General features: G+C 41.9%; 1 protein-coding gene across 1 annotated transcript in view; it reads right to left on the bottom strand.

The window, feature by feature from the left end:
• Positions 1-14,309, bottom strand: part of LOC147035612 (complement factor B-like) — a 155,648-nt gene that overhangs the window by 20,400 nt on the left and 120,939 nt on the right. The window contains exons 15-16 of the mRNA XM_085845276.1: positions 5,426-5,535; positions 1,688-1,805 (exon numbers count right to left, since the gene is read on the bottom strand). Coding sequence (XP_085701402.1) covers positions 1,688-1,805; positions 5,426-5,535 — 228 coding nt within the window. The remainder of the gene's footprint in view (positions 1-1,687; positions 1,806-5,425; positions 5,536-14,309) is intronic.

The following is a 14,309-nucleotide window of genomic DNA, read 5'->3' as shown; positions in this document are numbered from 1 at the left end:
TTGCACAGGTTTGCCCTCATGTCAGGCAGTCAAGGTCGATCAGCAGATTTGCCCCCATGCCAGGCAGTCAAGGTAGATCTGCAGGTTTGCCCCTATGCCAGGCAGTCAAGGTAGACTCTTGTCTGGTAGACTCACAGTTTTCACAGAACTGCCTACAGGTCATTGCTGCACTTGCTGGACAATGAAGTAAGGGTCTGTGTCCTGTTGTGGTGAGGCAGGTTGACCTTTCTGCACTGCAGGCTCAGTAACTGTGGAAGGTAAGGGAGCTTCAGCAATTTTAGCAGCACATGTTGCAGCAGACTACACCAGGCATGTTAATAGAATGGCTTTGATCAGAGAAAAATCATGGAATTCAAGCAATAGTATCTCATGCACTTGCACACTGGAAGTTTCTTTCAATAAGTGAGTTCCAAATCATTTCACCATGAAGCTCTCCGAATTGATATGGCAGTGCCGTTTCCTCCTGCAATGTAGCCGTAAACTATAAAAATGATTCACCCGACTAATGGCCCCATTGTCGAAAAGTGAACTGCTGAAGGAGAATGCTCTGGGTGGTGCCAAAGTGTCATGTGGAAAAAAGTGTTGTCCCTTAGTTCCCAGGCAGTGCAACAGCAGAGCATGTTTGCGGGCACCACACACACCCTCCAGGCCAAGTACAAGCTGTATGTCTGAAAGGATAAGATCCAGCAGTTCCAGGGAATAGGCGGTTCACCGGATAAAGCCAGAAAGAAGGCAAGGGTCAGAGCAAAAGTTCAGCTCTCCTCATCGCCAATGTTATGACGTAAAAACCTGACTCCAACAACTTTAGTTAAGTGAACAAAAGAAGATGATTGTTAAGCACATTGTACATACTTTCAAACAAGGCATCTCTCTCTTTTTCTCTCTCTCTCTCTCTCTTTCTCTCTCTCTCTTTCTCTCTCTCTCTTTCTCTCTCTCTCTTTCTCTCTCTCTCTCTCTCTCTGCCTGCCATAAAGCACCCACCCCCACTCACTTTACAGCAACACAAACTGTCCACCCAAACACATGTCATGAACTGGAACAAAGCACTTAATAAAAGAACCAAACATAACAACTGTGGCCTGCAGTTCTCTGGCCAAATGGCTTATTAGGGTGCCCATTATAAATGTTATGTGTTTTCCTGGTGTCTTTTGTGCCAAAGTCCTCACCTGGCCTCACCTGTAACGGTTTTACACGAGACAGACACCCTTCCACTATTCTGCTCTATTGTTTACAATCACTGCCCCCTCAGTGTATATGTTGTGTATGACTTTCCCCTGACAGATCTCGAATGCAGGAGTAAATCCAACTAACTGGAACACATGGTCCACACTTCTATCTATAGATATGGATCCCTCCCCCACCCCCTCAATCCCTGCCACGTAACAATATTTTGTTGTCTGCATGTTGCCATAGATTTTGCAAAATAATTTATTTTTAATCAAGATAATTGTTTATTGTGTCCTTTCTTTTACAATGTATTTTTTTCTGACAAAAAAAAAACCTTGACTGGACCCTCCGATTTTTCCACCCTTCCTTTTCCCTCAATTCCGAACTCCCTCAGATCCACATACGAGACATGTCTGGACAACAGCTATTCTATTTTTTGTAAATGGTGACCCAGTATTTCTGAAAGTTCATATTAGAGTATCATTAAAAAAAAATTAAACATTTTATGTTCATAACCCACCTTTACTGGTATCCCCAATGGATCCAGCGCAAATCATGTTGTCTGTGATCATCTTTTCCGCGTCTTCACGATTTTTCTGCGGATTTTCCAAAAATGCTTCAATGCACTTTTCATTCTCCTGAAAATATAAAAATAACGTATTCCACATGAATAAACCATTAAAAAACAGATACTTTATATTGTATTAAGAATATGATCCATTTCTCAACATTTAAAAGATAACTTAGGAAAAAAATAAAATAAAGCAAATGTCAGAAGGAATGCAGACTCAGAGACAATAAACCCCTTTCACACTTACCATTCATAGCTTTGGTTAAAAAAAAAACATTTGGATGAATGTCTCAAAATAAAGGTGGTGAATAACATTTGTAGTGCTGTTCATTCAGTTTGTAACAACGTAGGTGATGAAGAATATTTACCATGGGATGGATGGCATTCAGTTCTCGGCATTAAATTATGTGTGGTTACCTGTCCTTTTTAGATGCAGGTATCAATAGGTGAATAAAAAACAACAACGAGGAAAGGGCCATCTCACAGAAATGGGAGCGAGGGGAAAACAGAAAAGCAAGAATGTACAGCCATGCATCAAAACGTGAGGACAGGAATTCCACTAGAAAAGAGTACAGGGTCCCAAGGGGCATATAAATGGGAACACACATGGAGGCAGTGGGAAACAGACTTCAATCTTGGAGGAAAGACCATGAGCCACCAGGTTTAGGAAGGTTGTCCCAAATGCAAGAAAAAAGTTGCTGAATAAACTGAGTGACCATTAACTTTCGCACTGAGAAGTGGATAACAAGGTATTGGATTTTGGTGGAATAGACATAAGCTAAATGGAGTGTGAGAAAAGGGGTGTGAGGATTAGGCAGAGGGGTGTGAGACGGTAGAAGGCACAAGACCAAAACAAGAAAAAAAGCAATTAGAGATTGCAGACCCTTGCCAGAACTTGTTTTGTGTGGTGTTTGTGTAGTTTTTTTTGCAGTGTATTTTGTGTGGTTTTTGTGTACTGATGTGTTACATAATTAAAAAGCAAAGATGGAGTCAACAAGAGGAACTTGGATAGGATTCGGGTTTCAGGTGCTACTCTTCTACCCTCATACCCATCCAAGCACAGCCAAGTGAGCTTTATTCAAAAAAGAAACTCAAAAAGAATGCATTCAAAAAAGTAAATAATTCTGGCTGCTACACCATGCATCCGATTCAGTTGAAATTTAAAACATATGTGCACCATCACCACGAGATCATAATTGTGAAGTTTTACATCAATTGATGAAGCGGTTCAAGAGAAAGAATTCTTAAAATATTTTCACTCAATTCAATATAGCTGCCAGACCATGTGACATCAATTTTCGTGAATACCATTGTATCCCCAAGGCTTGGGGAACATTTGTGGTGAAGTTTCCCCTCGATGTGTCCAGCCATTCTGGGGAAGAAATTTTTATAGGTTTTTAGGGTAAATCCAATATGGCATATGGCTGCAAAACTATGTGACCCACGATGTCATCTGTGTGAACGTTTTGTTCCTCATGGACAGGCAGTCATGCCTGTAAAGTTTTGCCTTGATTTGTTCAGCCATTTCAGAAAAGATTTTCGAAGGTTTTTTAAAGAAAACAATATGGTTGCCGAATCACATAACCGACGACGTCATTGATAATTTTTTTCTGTGGACCAATTTATCCCGAGATGACCCTTAAAAATTTTCATACTGATCGGATGTATCATTCTCCATATCCAATGACGTCATAACAAAGGCACCGATAACATCATAAAAGTCCCACATTCCCTATGAAGAGTACTTGCCTTGTGCCAAATTTCAATGTTTTCCTTGGTGAGGATTCAGAGATACAGAGGTTTAAAGTTTTTCTGTTTTTCCACCATGGCCACCACACCACGTGGCTTTTGATGTCATAACAATTATCAATGAAACATTACACACGAGTCGTTGTTCCTGTGATGAAAATTTCATCTCGATCCGACAACCGGTTGTTGAGAAAAACACTAAAGTTCTGTGCAGCCAAACAGACAAACAATCAAACGGACCCAAATGCAATACCCTCTCCTCTGGTGAAGGTAACAAGCCACTAAAAGATGACAGTGATGAATAAGAGGTAATCCCTGAGACTCAGCTTCCTATCACAGGATGACAATGACATGGAAAGCTGTAGATTACACAGTCTGAAGAAAGGAAAGCTTGGAAGCAACAGCACCAGTCCACATGGGAACTCATCACTTCGGATGAAGACCTTGACAGGTGAAGACCATAAACTCCACAGACATCACTCCTAAATCTGAACACAGATGTAAATTGGAGTTTTACCTGCTAATCGATTAGTAGTTAGAATATGGGACTTTCCTACATGAAAAGACATGTTCTAGGAGGACAATCAGTTACATATTTTCTCAAGATCTGCAAAGAGAGTTGCTGCCACAGCATACCTAATGGAGGGGTAAGGAACACAAGTAAACAACGACACTTGACTGAATCTGGCTAAATTTCTTTAAAGCTAACCCAATATCTAGTTAGAGTTGTCCTGGTATCGTTGGTTACTTGGGAACTATTGTGTACAGAGTGGAATCATCCATAGAGTGATGTGATGAATATCTTCATGATGCAGAAGTCACAACTTATTTACACCAATAAAATATTGCTTGCACAATGCTTCATTGAGGGATACCAGCCTTAAGGTGTTGAGCTGGGAATAGAACACCACCAAAAACAAGCCACTGTTTATGAGTGCTCAGCAAATTTAATGATGAGCCCAGAAGGGGGCCCAGATAACATTAGATGACAGTTTGCAAATCAGGCTGATGTGCCAGCCAAAATCAAATGTGCACAGGAAATGGCCAGTAACTGAGATATTGGTTGAAATTGAAGTAATCCATCCATTCCTGAGACCGATGAAAAAGCATGTAGAGCTTGGAACTGGGCAGAATAATCTGGACGGAAGTCAAATTGATGATCAAAGAATTGGCGAGGAAATGAGTCTTGAAGTCTGTCGCCATGATTGATTAAATTACTTTGCCATATTTATGTCAATTTTGGCACAATATTCTAAGAACCGAGGTTACATTTGCAACTTTCCATGATTTCGGGAGGTGGTCCTCAAATAATGCCCAAATTCTGCAGCAATGATAAATTCCAATACTTTATTTATGAGGGGAAGGAGGCTGACTGGTCTGCAGTTGAGTCGATTAGACTTGGAACCCGCCATGTGAATAGGGTGTGGGTGACGTTTGCAAAATTCTGTAATAAAGGCAGCTGTGCATTTGGGAATGACTTGGAGAAGAGCAAGGAAAGAAGGAAGGATAGGAGCATAGTCTTGACAATTACAAATGTCAAACGTTTGGGATCAATTGCAGAGAAGGTGACGATAACAACAAGAAACTTCAAAACTTTAATGGTAGATAAGTCCGCATACGCAACAGAGAAGTATATTGTGTGGTGAAGGGAGAGATTGGGGACCTTGGGCTTTTCAGTGAAGAGGGTGTTAAGATATTACACTTTTTTCACAGCAGTGTCACACATGACTCCATCCTTCACGTGTGAAGGTCATGCTAAAGGCATAGCTTTTATCATTTCCAAATAAAATCCACATTTATAAAGGAACATTGAAATCAGCATATACGAGTATTACACAAGGATTTAAATATGTACCACAAGTCTCTCACCATCCATCAGTGTTTCTGAGATGCACCAAAACTCACGTACAATAAACAATGTTGTGCTCATCAACTTACGTGTAACCGAACTGTTGCCTCCTGAAGGGTCGTCGGACGAACATTTTTGGTTGTCTCACCCCAACCTGTTATTTTTCCAAACACATTTGTCAGTCCAAACAACTGCTTGTCTGCAATAAATGAAGTTGAAATTCAAAATTAGCATTGTCCATGCTTTTGCACAGCAATCTTTATGGATATAAATAGCTGCAGCACAGTATCAACCAAAATCCACGAATGTTTGATCTCAAGAAGGAATAAGAAGAACCACGGCCCCCAAATAAGCAGAAATAACGTATGACTAGAAATAAATGAATTTAAAAAGGACAAAAGCCATGGTAGTGTGCAACATACCCTCTGAATCTACTGTATCAAAGGAGGAGAGTCCATGATTATGATCCCAACAAAAATGTTTAACGATTCATGGTAGAAAAAAGTTGGTACCAGGAGATTGTTGGGTAAGCCAATAAAAAGGGTTTCTCTTGAACATATACCCATTTTTATTTATTGAATACAACAAGCATACACAACTTTCCAGTTGAAACTTAGATGGAAGAGTTCGAGTAGTATTTGAACTTTTGTTTCGGAGGAAACATGGGAACTAAGTAACTTTGTAACTTGCTTTAAGTAACTTTAGTTTTCTTTTTTTTGAGTTTGAGTTTTGAGAAATGGTTTGGAGGAAAGGCATAAATTACTGGCATGAATGGAAGTTTGTAAAAATGTCATGATTTTACAGCGAGAATACCAATGCTACTTTCAGAGGCACCTTCGAAGATGAAAAACCATTGCACACGTTCATAATATGTTTTTAGAAAAGAGGGTGTTGACAGCAACATCTAATCGGGTAAGGAAGCGAAGTGTTCGAACAAGGGATGGCATTGAGCGAGTGAATGATGCTGCTATGAACAGTCCAAGCAAGAGTGTGTGCCGAGTGTCGTTGGAATTGAATCTCTCAAAAACAAGCACACATTGCATTCTTAAGAAAGATCTCAACTTTAATGCTTATCATGTTCAAGTGCTGCATGAGCTGAGAGCCTGAGATTACCAAGCAAGACTTGACTTTTGTCACCTTCTCTGAGTGAGGTGAAGGGGAGATGAAAAATTGCTGCGAAAACTTGAATTTTCAAATGAGGCCTCTTTAGACATGTCTGGAAGAGTAAACAAGAATAACTCCATAATTTGAGCTTAAGAGAAGCTGCAACAAACTTATCAACCCATTTGAGACACCAAAAGTAAATGTGTCGTGTCTCTTGGCATCCTCTTTCATCATGGTCAATTTTTGAGGGATACTCTGTCACTGCTGAAATTTTTGGTGCATCAACTATGTTGAAAAATGAAAGTTGGATTCAAGATGCATGCAACAAGATTGTGCCCCACCACATTTCTCATGAGATGTTGATGAATTCCTTAATTCAACGTTTTCCAACAAATGGATCGGCAATGGTGAACCCATTGCTTGGCCTGACTCCCTATGATGTTGCTTTGTGAGGTTTCATTAAGGAAAGAGTTTATGCCATTCACTCACAGTCCTTGGTTGAGCTATGAGATCCCATCACTGATGCTATTCAGGGCATATCCCTGTCATGTTGGGCATTTTAAAGGATTCAACAACAGCAAAGGTTTAACTTCTATTACAATATAAAGCATACAATTCATAACTTGGGAATGAGGCTCTGACCAAGAGCTAACGACTCCACGTACATCTCTCCAGCTCAGCCTGCCAGACTCCTACCTGATGTCACATCACATCCTGTGACATGTACATGTGCATAATACCAGATCTGCCTTTTTTTGAGAGCAAAGGGTGGACTACCTTTGGCTCTACAGGTCTTGAAGGATTATTCTGCCCTTGTGCTGGAAGACCTCTCCCAACTCGAGCTTTGCACTCAAGCTCTGCACTACATATGTCTTTTGCACACCACCCCTCAATATTCCATCTCCAGGTGCTGCACTACATCATCGCCTGGTGCCGAAGGCCTTCAGCGCCCAGTGATGCCGCGTACCGAAAGGGCGTACCCAGTTTTCACTTTGTTTTCTTGTTTATTTGTCTGGGCAATATCTCAGCCATCTTTTAAGATAGGAAACTGAAATTTGGATACAATAGTGAACAAGTGCTTTGGCAAAAAAAAAAAATTTTCATTAACCAATTAATTGATTCGTTACTTAATTATTATCGATTTATTAATTACTTATTTGTTTTCTTTTTCATCTGGGCAAAATCTCAGGCATGTTTTGAGCTTGGAAGCTGACATTTGGACACGATAGTGACCAAGTGATTTAGCTATAAAGGGTATTTTTGATTTGATTAATCAATCAATCGATTAATTACTTAACTTTTAAAAAGTTACAGATTCATATGAAACAGTGGTAGTTTAGGTATGCTATTAGCCAATTAATTAAGAAATCAATTCTTTTACGATTGTTATTAATTAATTTAATTATGCAATTAATCAATGAATCAATCAATTTTTGTACACCACTCCATCCTAACTCCATCTTCATGTGCTGCATGGAGACATCCCCAGGTGCTGAAGGCACGCCAGCAATTCCGCGCGCTGTAGGATATGTTATTTATTTATTTGGCATGGGGACAGTATACTTTGAATGTCGCTCCACTTGTTTTCCCTTTATTTAGACCTGGGAGATTGACATTTCTAATACTGAGAAACTATCAACATCAGTCCCTCACAGATCAAGTCTGAAGCTTGATTAGCTCTCCCCCAGACCTTGTCCTGATGGTGGTGGATGTGACACATTTGCTTGCAAGAGTAGTGCTGGTGAAGTCGGTGACGGTGAAGCCGGTGCCATCTCCAATGACTGGTCCGATGATCTGGATTCTCCAGTGTTACTTTCCGTCACCTGCATAGGCACCAGGTTATGCTGGTTCCTCCTGACTGTCCCGTGGGCCACGTCGATCAGGTAGGCACAAGGATTTGGATGTGCAGACACCACAATGCCTTGAACATTTGCATTTTGAGCCACACTTCCCTCTCTGGTGTGAGCTTGCCCAGGTTTCTCACTCGTATCTCCTGTTGAAGCACTTTGTATCCATCCACATCGTCTCCCTTTCTTTGAGATCCACTGTCCTTTTGTCCGGAAGAACTGGATCCAACATTGCTGGAAAGATGGGTGCATTGGCGTGTTACCTACGCCCATGAACAGTTGTGCTGAGCTGCATCCGTTCCACAGCAGAGTTGCTCTGTACAAGAACAATGCTCTATACGGCTCAGCTGCTTTCTTCAGGAGGTTTTTTTTTTTTTACTGTCTGAAGAGCTCGCTTTGCCTCTTCATTGCTCTGAGGGTGCTTGGGACTGCTGGTCACATGGCTGAACCCACAAACCACTGTAAAGGCTGCAATGTTTCTCCCTGAAAACTGTGGAACGTTATCTGTAACGAGTGTTTCCAGAATGCCATGTAGGGTGAAGATTGATTTCAGATGAACAACTACCTCTGCTGACCCTGTGGGGGTGAGTTGTCATAACGCCACATATTGTGAGAAATTGTAATCTAAACTCTGAGTAAGAAGTTGCTGTTGTTCAGTGTGAACAGGTCTGTCTCTAACCTCTGTCAAGGTGTATCGGGTAACTTGGTCGGCATTAAAGGTTCAAAGGAATGATTTCTTTCTCTTATTGCATCTTCTGCAATTCAGAACGAGTTAATTTAACTGGTCATGGCCTCGATCGTCTCTTGTTGTATGACAGAGGAACCCTCTTGTTCAGTATCCAGTATAAACCGTGTTAATCAAACAGCACCGATGGGATTGGAATCCCAACACTCTGGATAGAGGTGGACGACGCAAGTAATGGACCTGTAATTAACTTATTTCACTATTGATCCATTCCAGTAAATGAACGTGTCTTTTTTCACCCCTTTAACCCCTCGGCTGTGCTTTAACCTGGATTCCCATTTATTTTTACCCTCGCCAAAGGATTCGGAGAGGGGATTGCATTTGAGTCCGTTCGTCTGTCTGTCCGCACAGAACTTTCGTGTTTTTCTCTGCAAACACTTGTCGGATTGAGACAAAATTTTCACCAATGGTGCGACTCCTCATGTAGAACGTTACAATCATAATTATGATGTCATAGATCACCTGGTGTGGCAGCCATATTGGAAAAACAGAAAAACTTTGGACCTCAATCTCTGAAACCGCACCAAGGAAAATTTTGAAACTTGGCACATAGCAAGTACTCCTCATGGGGAATGAGTGTGATTATTTTATGACGTCATAGGTGCCCTCGTTATGACGTCATAATTGCATATGTAGAATTCCACATCCGATCAGTATAAACATTCTTGAGGGTCATCGAGGAATAAAATGGTCCACAGAAAAAACAAATCAGGACGTCATCGGTCACGTGATTTCGCAGCCATATTGTTTAAAAAAAGAACGTTCAAAAATCTTCTCTGAAATGGCTGCAAAGATCGAGGTGAACCCAAGAGGCTGGTCTCCCTCAATGAAGCATTGTGGAAGCAATATTTTAGTGGTGTAAATAAGTTGTGACTTCTCTGCATAACTGGGATATTCATCACACCACTCTATGGATTTTTCCACTCTATACACAATAGTTTCCAAGTTACAAATTATACCAGGACAACTCTGACTCGATATTGGGTTCGCTCTGAAAAAACATTTAGCCAGATTCAGTCAAGTGTCGTTGGCTACTTGTGTTCCTTACCCCTCCATTAGGAAGGCTGTGGCAGCACCTCTCTTTGCAGATCTTGAGAAAATAAGTAACTGATTGTCCTCCTAGAACATGTCTTTTCATGGAGGAAAGTCCCACATTCTAACTGCTGATCGATTAGCAGGTAAAACTCCAATTTACATCTGTGGTCAGATTTAGGAGTGATTTCTGTGGAGTTTATGGTCTTCACCTGTCAAGGTCTTCATCCGAAGTGATGAGTTCCCATGTGGACTGGTGCTTTTGCTTCAAAGCTTTCCCTTCTTCAGACTGCGTAATCTACAGCTCTCCATGTAATTGTCATCCTGCGATAGGAGGCTGAGTCTCAGGGATTGCCTCTTATTCACCACTGTCATATTTTACTGACTTGTTACCTTCGCCAGAGGAGACGGTATTACATTTGGGTCCATTTCATTGTTTGTCTGTCCGCACAGAACTTGTGTTTTTCTCCGCAACTGCTTGTTGGATCGAGATGAAATTTTCACCATAGGAGCGAATACTCATGTATAGGCCTAATGTTTCAATGATAATTATGACGTCATAAGTCACGTGGTGTGGTGGCCATGTTTGAAAAACAGTAAAATCTTTAGACCTCTATCTCCAAAACCTCACGAAGGAAAACATTGAAACTTGGCACATGGCAAGTACTCATGGGGAAGGTGTGATTTTTTTGATGACATCATTGTTGCCTTTGTTATGACGTCATAATTGGATATGTAGAATGCTACATCCGATCCGTATGAAAATTTTTGAGGGTCATCTCAGGATAAATTTGTCCACAGAAAAAGAAAATTGATGACGTCATCGGTCTTGTGATTCAGCAGCCTTATTGTTTTAAAGTACAAAAAAACCTTCGAAAATCTTCTCTGAAATGGCTGAACAAATAGAGGCGAAACTTTACAGGCATGACCACCTATCCACGAGGAACAAAACATTCACACATATGATGTCATAGGTCACATGGTTTGGCAGCCATATTGGATTTACGGAAAAAAAAATGCAAAAATACACCACTCAAAAGAAGTCTTGGCGAGGGTTTGCAATCTCTGATTGCTTTTTTTCTTGTTTATTTTGTAATCCGAATGCCATGGCATGGTCAAAAGATGTATTAAGTTGCTTCATATACCCTAACATGGCGTGCGTATAAAACATGAGAATTCTCATGGATTTTTGTAGTTAATTAGCCTAATCAACTCAGGAGGTCATGACGATCATTTTGGTGTTTTACATTCCACATCAGAACGAACGCTAAAGTGGAACTCCACAAAAACATGATACACACACACACACACACACACACACACACACACACACACACACACACACACACACACACACACACACACACACACACACACACACACACCTCATCCATTTATAGTAGAGTCTTAAAGGGTCTGCAGTGTCTTGTGGGTCCTCTGGGTCTTTTGGGTCCTCATGGTCTCATGGCTCTTCGGGGTCTTTTGGATATTTGGTTCTTTTAGATCCTGGTCTTTTGTGTCCTTGGGGACTTTTTGGTCTTTTGTGTCCTCGGGAACTTTTTGGTCTTTTGTGTCCTCGGGAACTTTTGGGTCTTTTCGGTCCTTGACAACTTTAGGGTGTTTTGGAACTTTTTGGTCCTGGGGAAAAAAGACTTTAGGGACTTTTGGGTCCTCAGGAACTTTTGGGGACTTTTTGTGTCCTCGGAGAGTTTTGGGACTTTTAGGTCCTCGGGAACTTTTGGGTCCTCAGGGACCTTTGGGTCCTTAGGAACTTTTGGAGTTTTGGGTCCTCGGGAGCTTTTAGGAGTTTTGGGTCCTCGGGGAATTTTTAGGTCCTTGGGTACTTTTTGGGACTTATGCGTCCTCAGGCACTTTTGGGTCCTCGGGGTCTTCAGGGTCTTTAATGGTCGAAGGCGGTCTCAGTAGTCATAAGGGTCAAAAGGTACATTCCAGAAATGCCTAATTAATGATGCCTGGTGTTGGCTTAATGGTTCGGATGGCGAGCTTTTGATCCGAGGGTCCTGAGTTCAAATCCCACTCAGCTGTTGAATTAATACCAGGTGGGACGAACTCGGCCTGTCATCCTTCCGAGGTCGGTAAAATGAGTGCCAGCATGCTGGTATACTGTGTCGGAGTGGCGACCCTTCCAGGATTGTGCCCAATAGCCAAGGAGACTGATTAAGCAGCACCAACGCTCTGCACAGAGTATGGTCCCAATCTCCTCCTCCTCCTCCTTGGGGTCCTAGGGTCCTGAGTTCAAATCCTGCTTTGCTGTTGAATTAATACCAGGTTGGGTTGATTCAGCCTGTCATCCTTCTGAGGTCAGCAAAATGAGTACCAGCTTGCTAGGATGATTGAGTCATTTGAGTATCCTGTGCCAGAGTGGCAACCTGTCCAGGATTGCGCCAAATATCCCAGGAGACTGCTTCGGCAGCACCGATGCTCTGTACAGAGTATGGTCCCAATAGATGGATGGATGGATAATTCATGAATATACGCAAGTAATCCATCGACACAAAAAGTACCCCTCACATGGACACACACACTCACATGGACACACACACACACACACACACACACACACACACACACACACACACACACACACACACACACACACACACACACACACACACACACACACACACACACACACCTACCTCCATTTGTAGTAGATCCTTACTACTTATGATTGTACATGCCTGCTGCATAATCCGCCTCCCAGAAGTTGCTCATTTTATTGACATTGGCAAAAATCCCTGGGGATCTAAATTAGGTTAAAATCCTGACAATCAGCGGAGGGTTAACCCTTGTTCAGAATAGCATCGCTCACCTCTACTCAGGCATGCAATCACTTCTAAAATGTCATTATTCCTGCCATCGGCAAAGCGACTCCTTCAGTATTTTGCAGCTCTTCATGTTATGGCAGGAATATAAACGAGTCATGGCATGGCCATAAACTAGACAGCATCAAATCAGGATGAACACTGGAAGGCCAGTGAGTAGACTAGATAGTAGCAAACAGTGGAGAAGGATCGAATGGAAGGTGGGATTCATAGAGGAAGATGCACACCATCTAGCCCAAGGTAGGAAAGTGTGGAGAGCTTTGGCTCGGGCCTTATGCTGCATAGCAGACGGAAGATAAAGAATAGAGAGCAGTGAGCAGTGTTTTTAATTTTTAATTTTTTTGTATACATTTCCGAGGCTCGCATAACAAAGCTAATACACAGAGTCGGGAGCAGAGTTTCATTAGGAGATCTGTGGAATGGAGGGATGGGGTAGGATACATGGGGTAAACAAGATGGACACGACAGGGGCTTTCAGGAAGGAAAGCAGGTAATTTGAAGGGGGTGGGAATAGGGTGGATTAACAGGGGTAGAAAATATTATGGTTTTGGATGGGGGAATATATGAGATGGTAGTGAACAGCTGTTTTGAAGACCTGGAGGGAAGAGACAGAGTTTTCGACCCCCATCCTCTTCCTAATATTCATCAATGATCTCACTGACTGTGGAAAATCCTCTTTATCCTGAAACCTAATAGCCTTACTCTGCTATGCTGAACTCCATAACTCTTAAAAAAATATATTGCACACACTATATTATGGTCACTTGATCCTAAACGCTCCCCGACCTAAACCTCCTCCACCATATTGCGCTCGATATTTAAAAGGAGGTCTAATACTGCACTCCCCCTCGTGGGCTTATCTCCAAACTGGATTAAAAAACAACCCTGGACTAGATCGAGGAAATCTTCAGCTCTGCCCTTTCCCTGTTGCTGGATCCAATCTATCCCTGGCAAGTTAAAATCCCCTGTAATCAATACTCTTTCCTTACCAGATGCCCTTCTGAAGGAGCAGCTGTGGAATCAACGACATGTGGATAAAGCCGAACCAAAACCCCTAAACTCCCTTCTGGATTTGCACCTTCTGCAATTTCTGAGATTCAGGTCCCCCAGGTTTCTGCAAGGTGCATGCGGTCTGCCAACAACACCTTTCTGGTGAAACTCCAAAAATCCAGACTCACTGCTCACCTCAACTGATTCATTCCTGTTATTTTCCCACCTGTGGAACCAACTTTTTGTTGTTGTTGTTGTTGTTGTTGTTGTTGTTGAGGGTTTAACGGCACTGTCAGAGCCAGGAGGCTCTATCCACACCACGCACCAGAATCTGATCAAACTCGCCTACAGCCAGAGCCCTTCAAAGGCAGATACATTTTAAATTGGTCTCCCACATTCGTTCAGGAAT

The sequence above is a fragment of the Eptatretus burgeri genome, chromosome 1, assembly GCF_056783735.1.
Source record: "Eptatretus burgeri isolate ZD-2024b chromosome 1, Ebu_testis_v1, whole genome shotgun sequence".
Taxonomy (NCBI): domain Eukaryota; kingdom Metazoa; phylum Chordata; class Myxini; order Myxiniformes; family Myxinidae; genus Eptatretus; species Eptatretus burgeri.
This window is presented reverse-complemented; position numbering and strand designations above follow the sequence as displayed.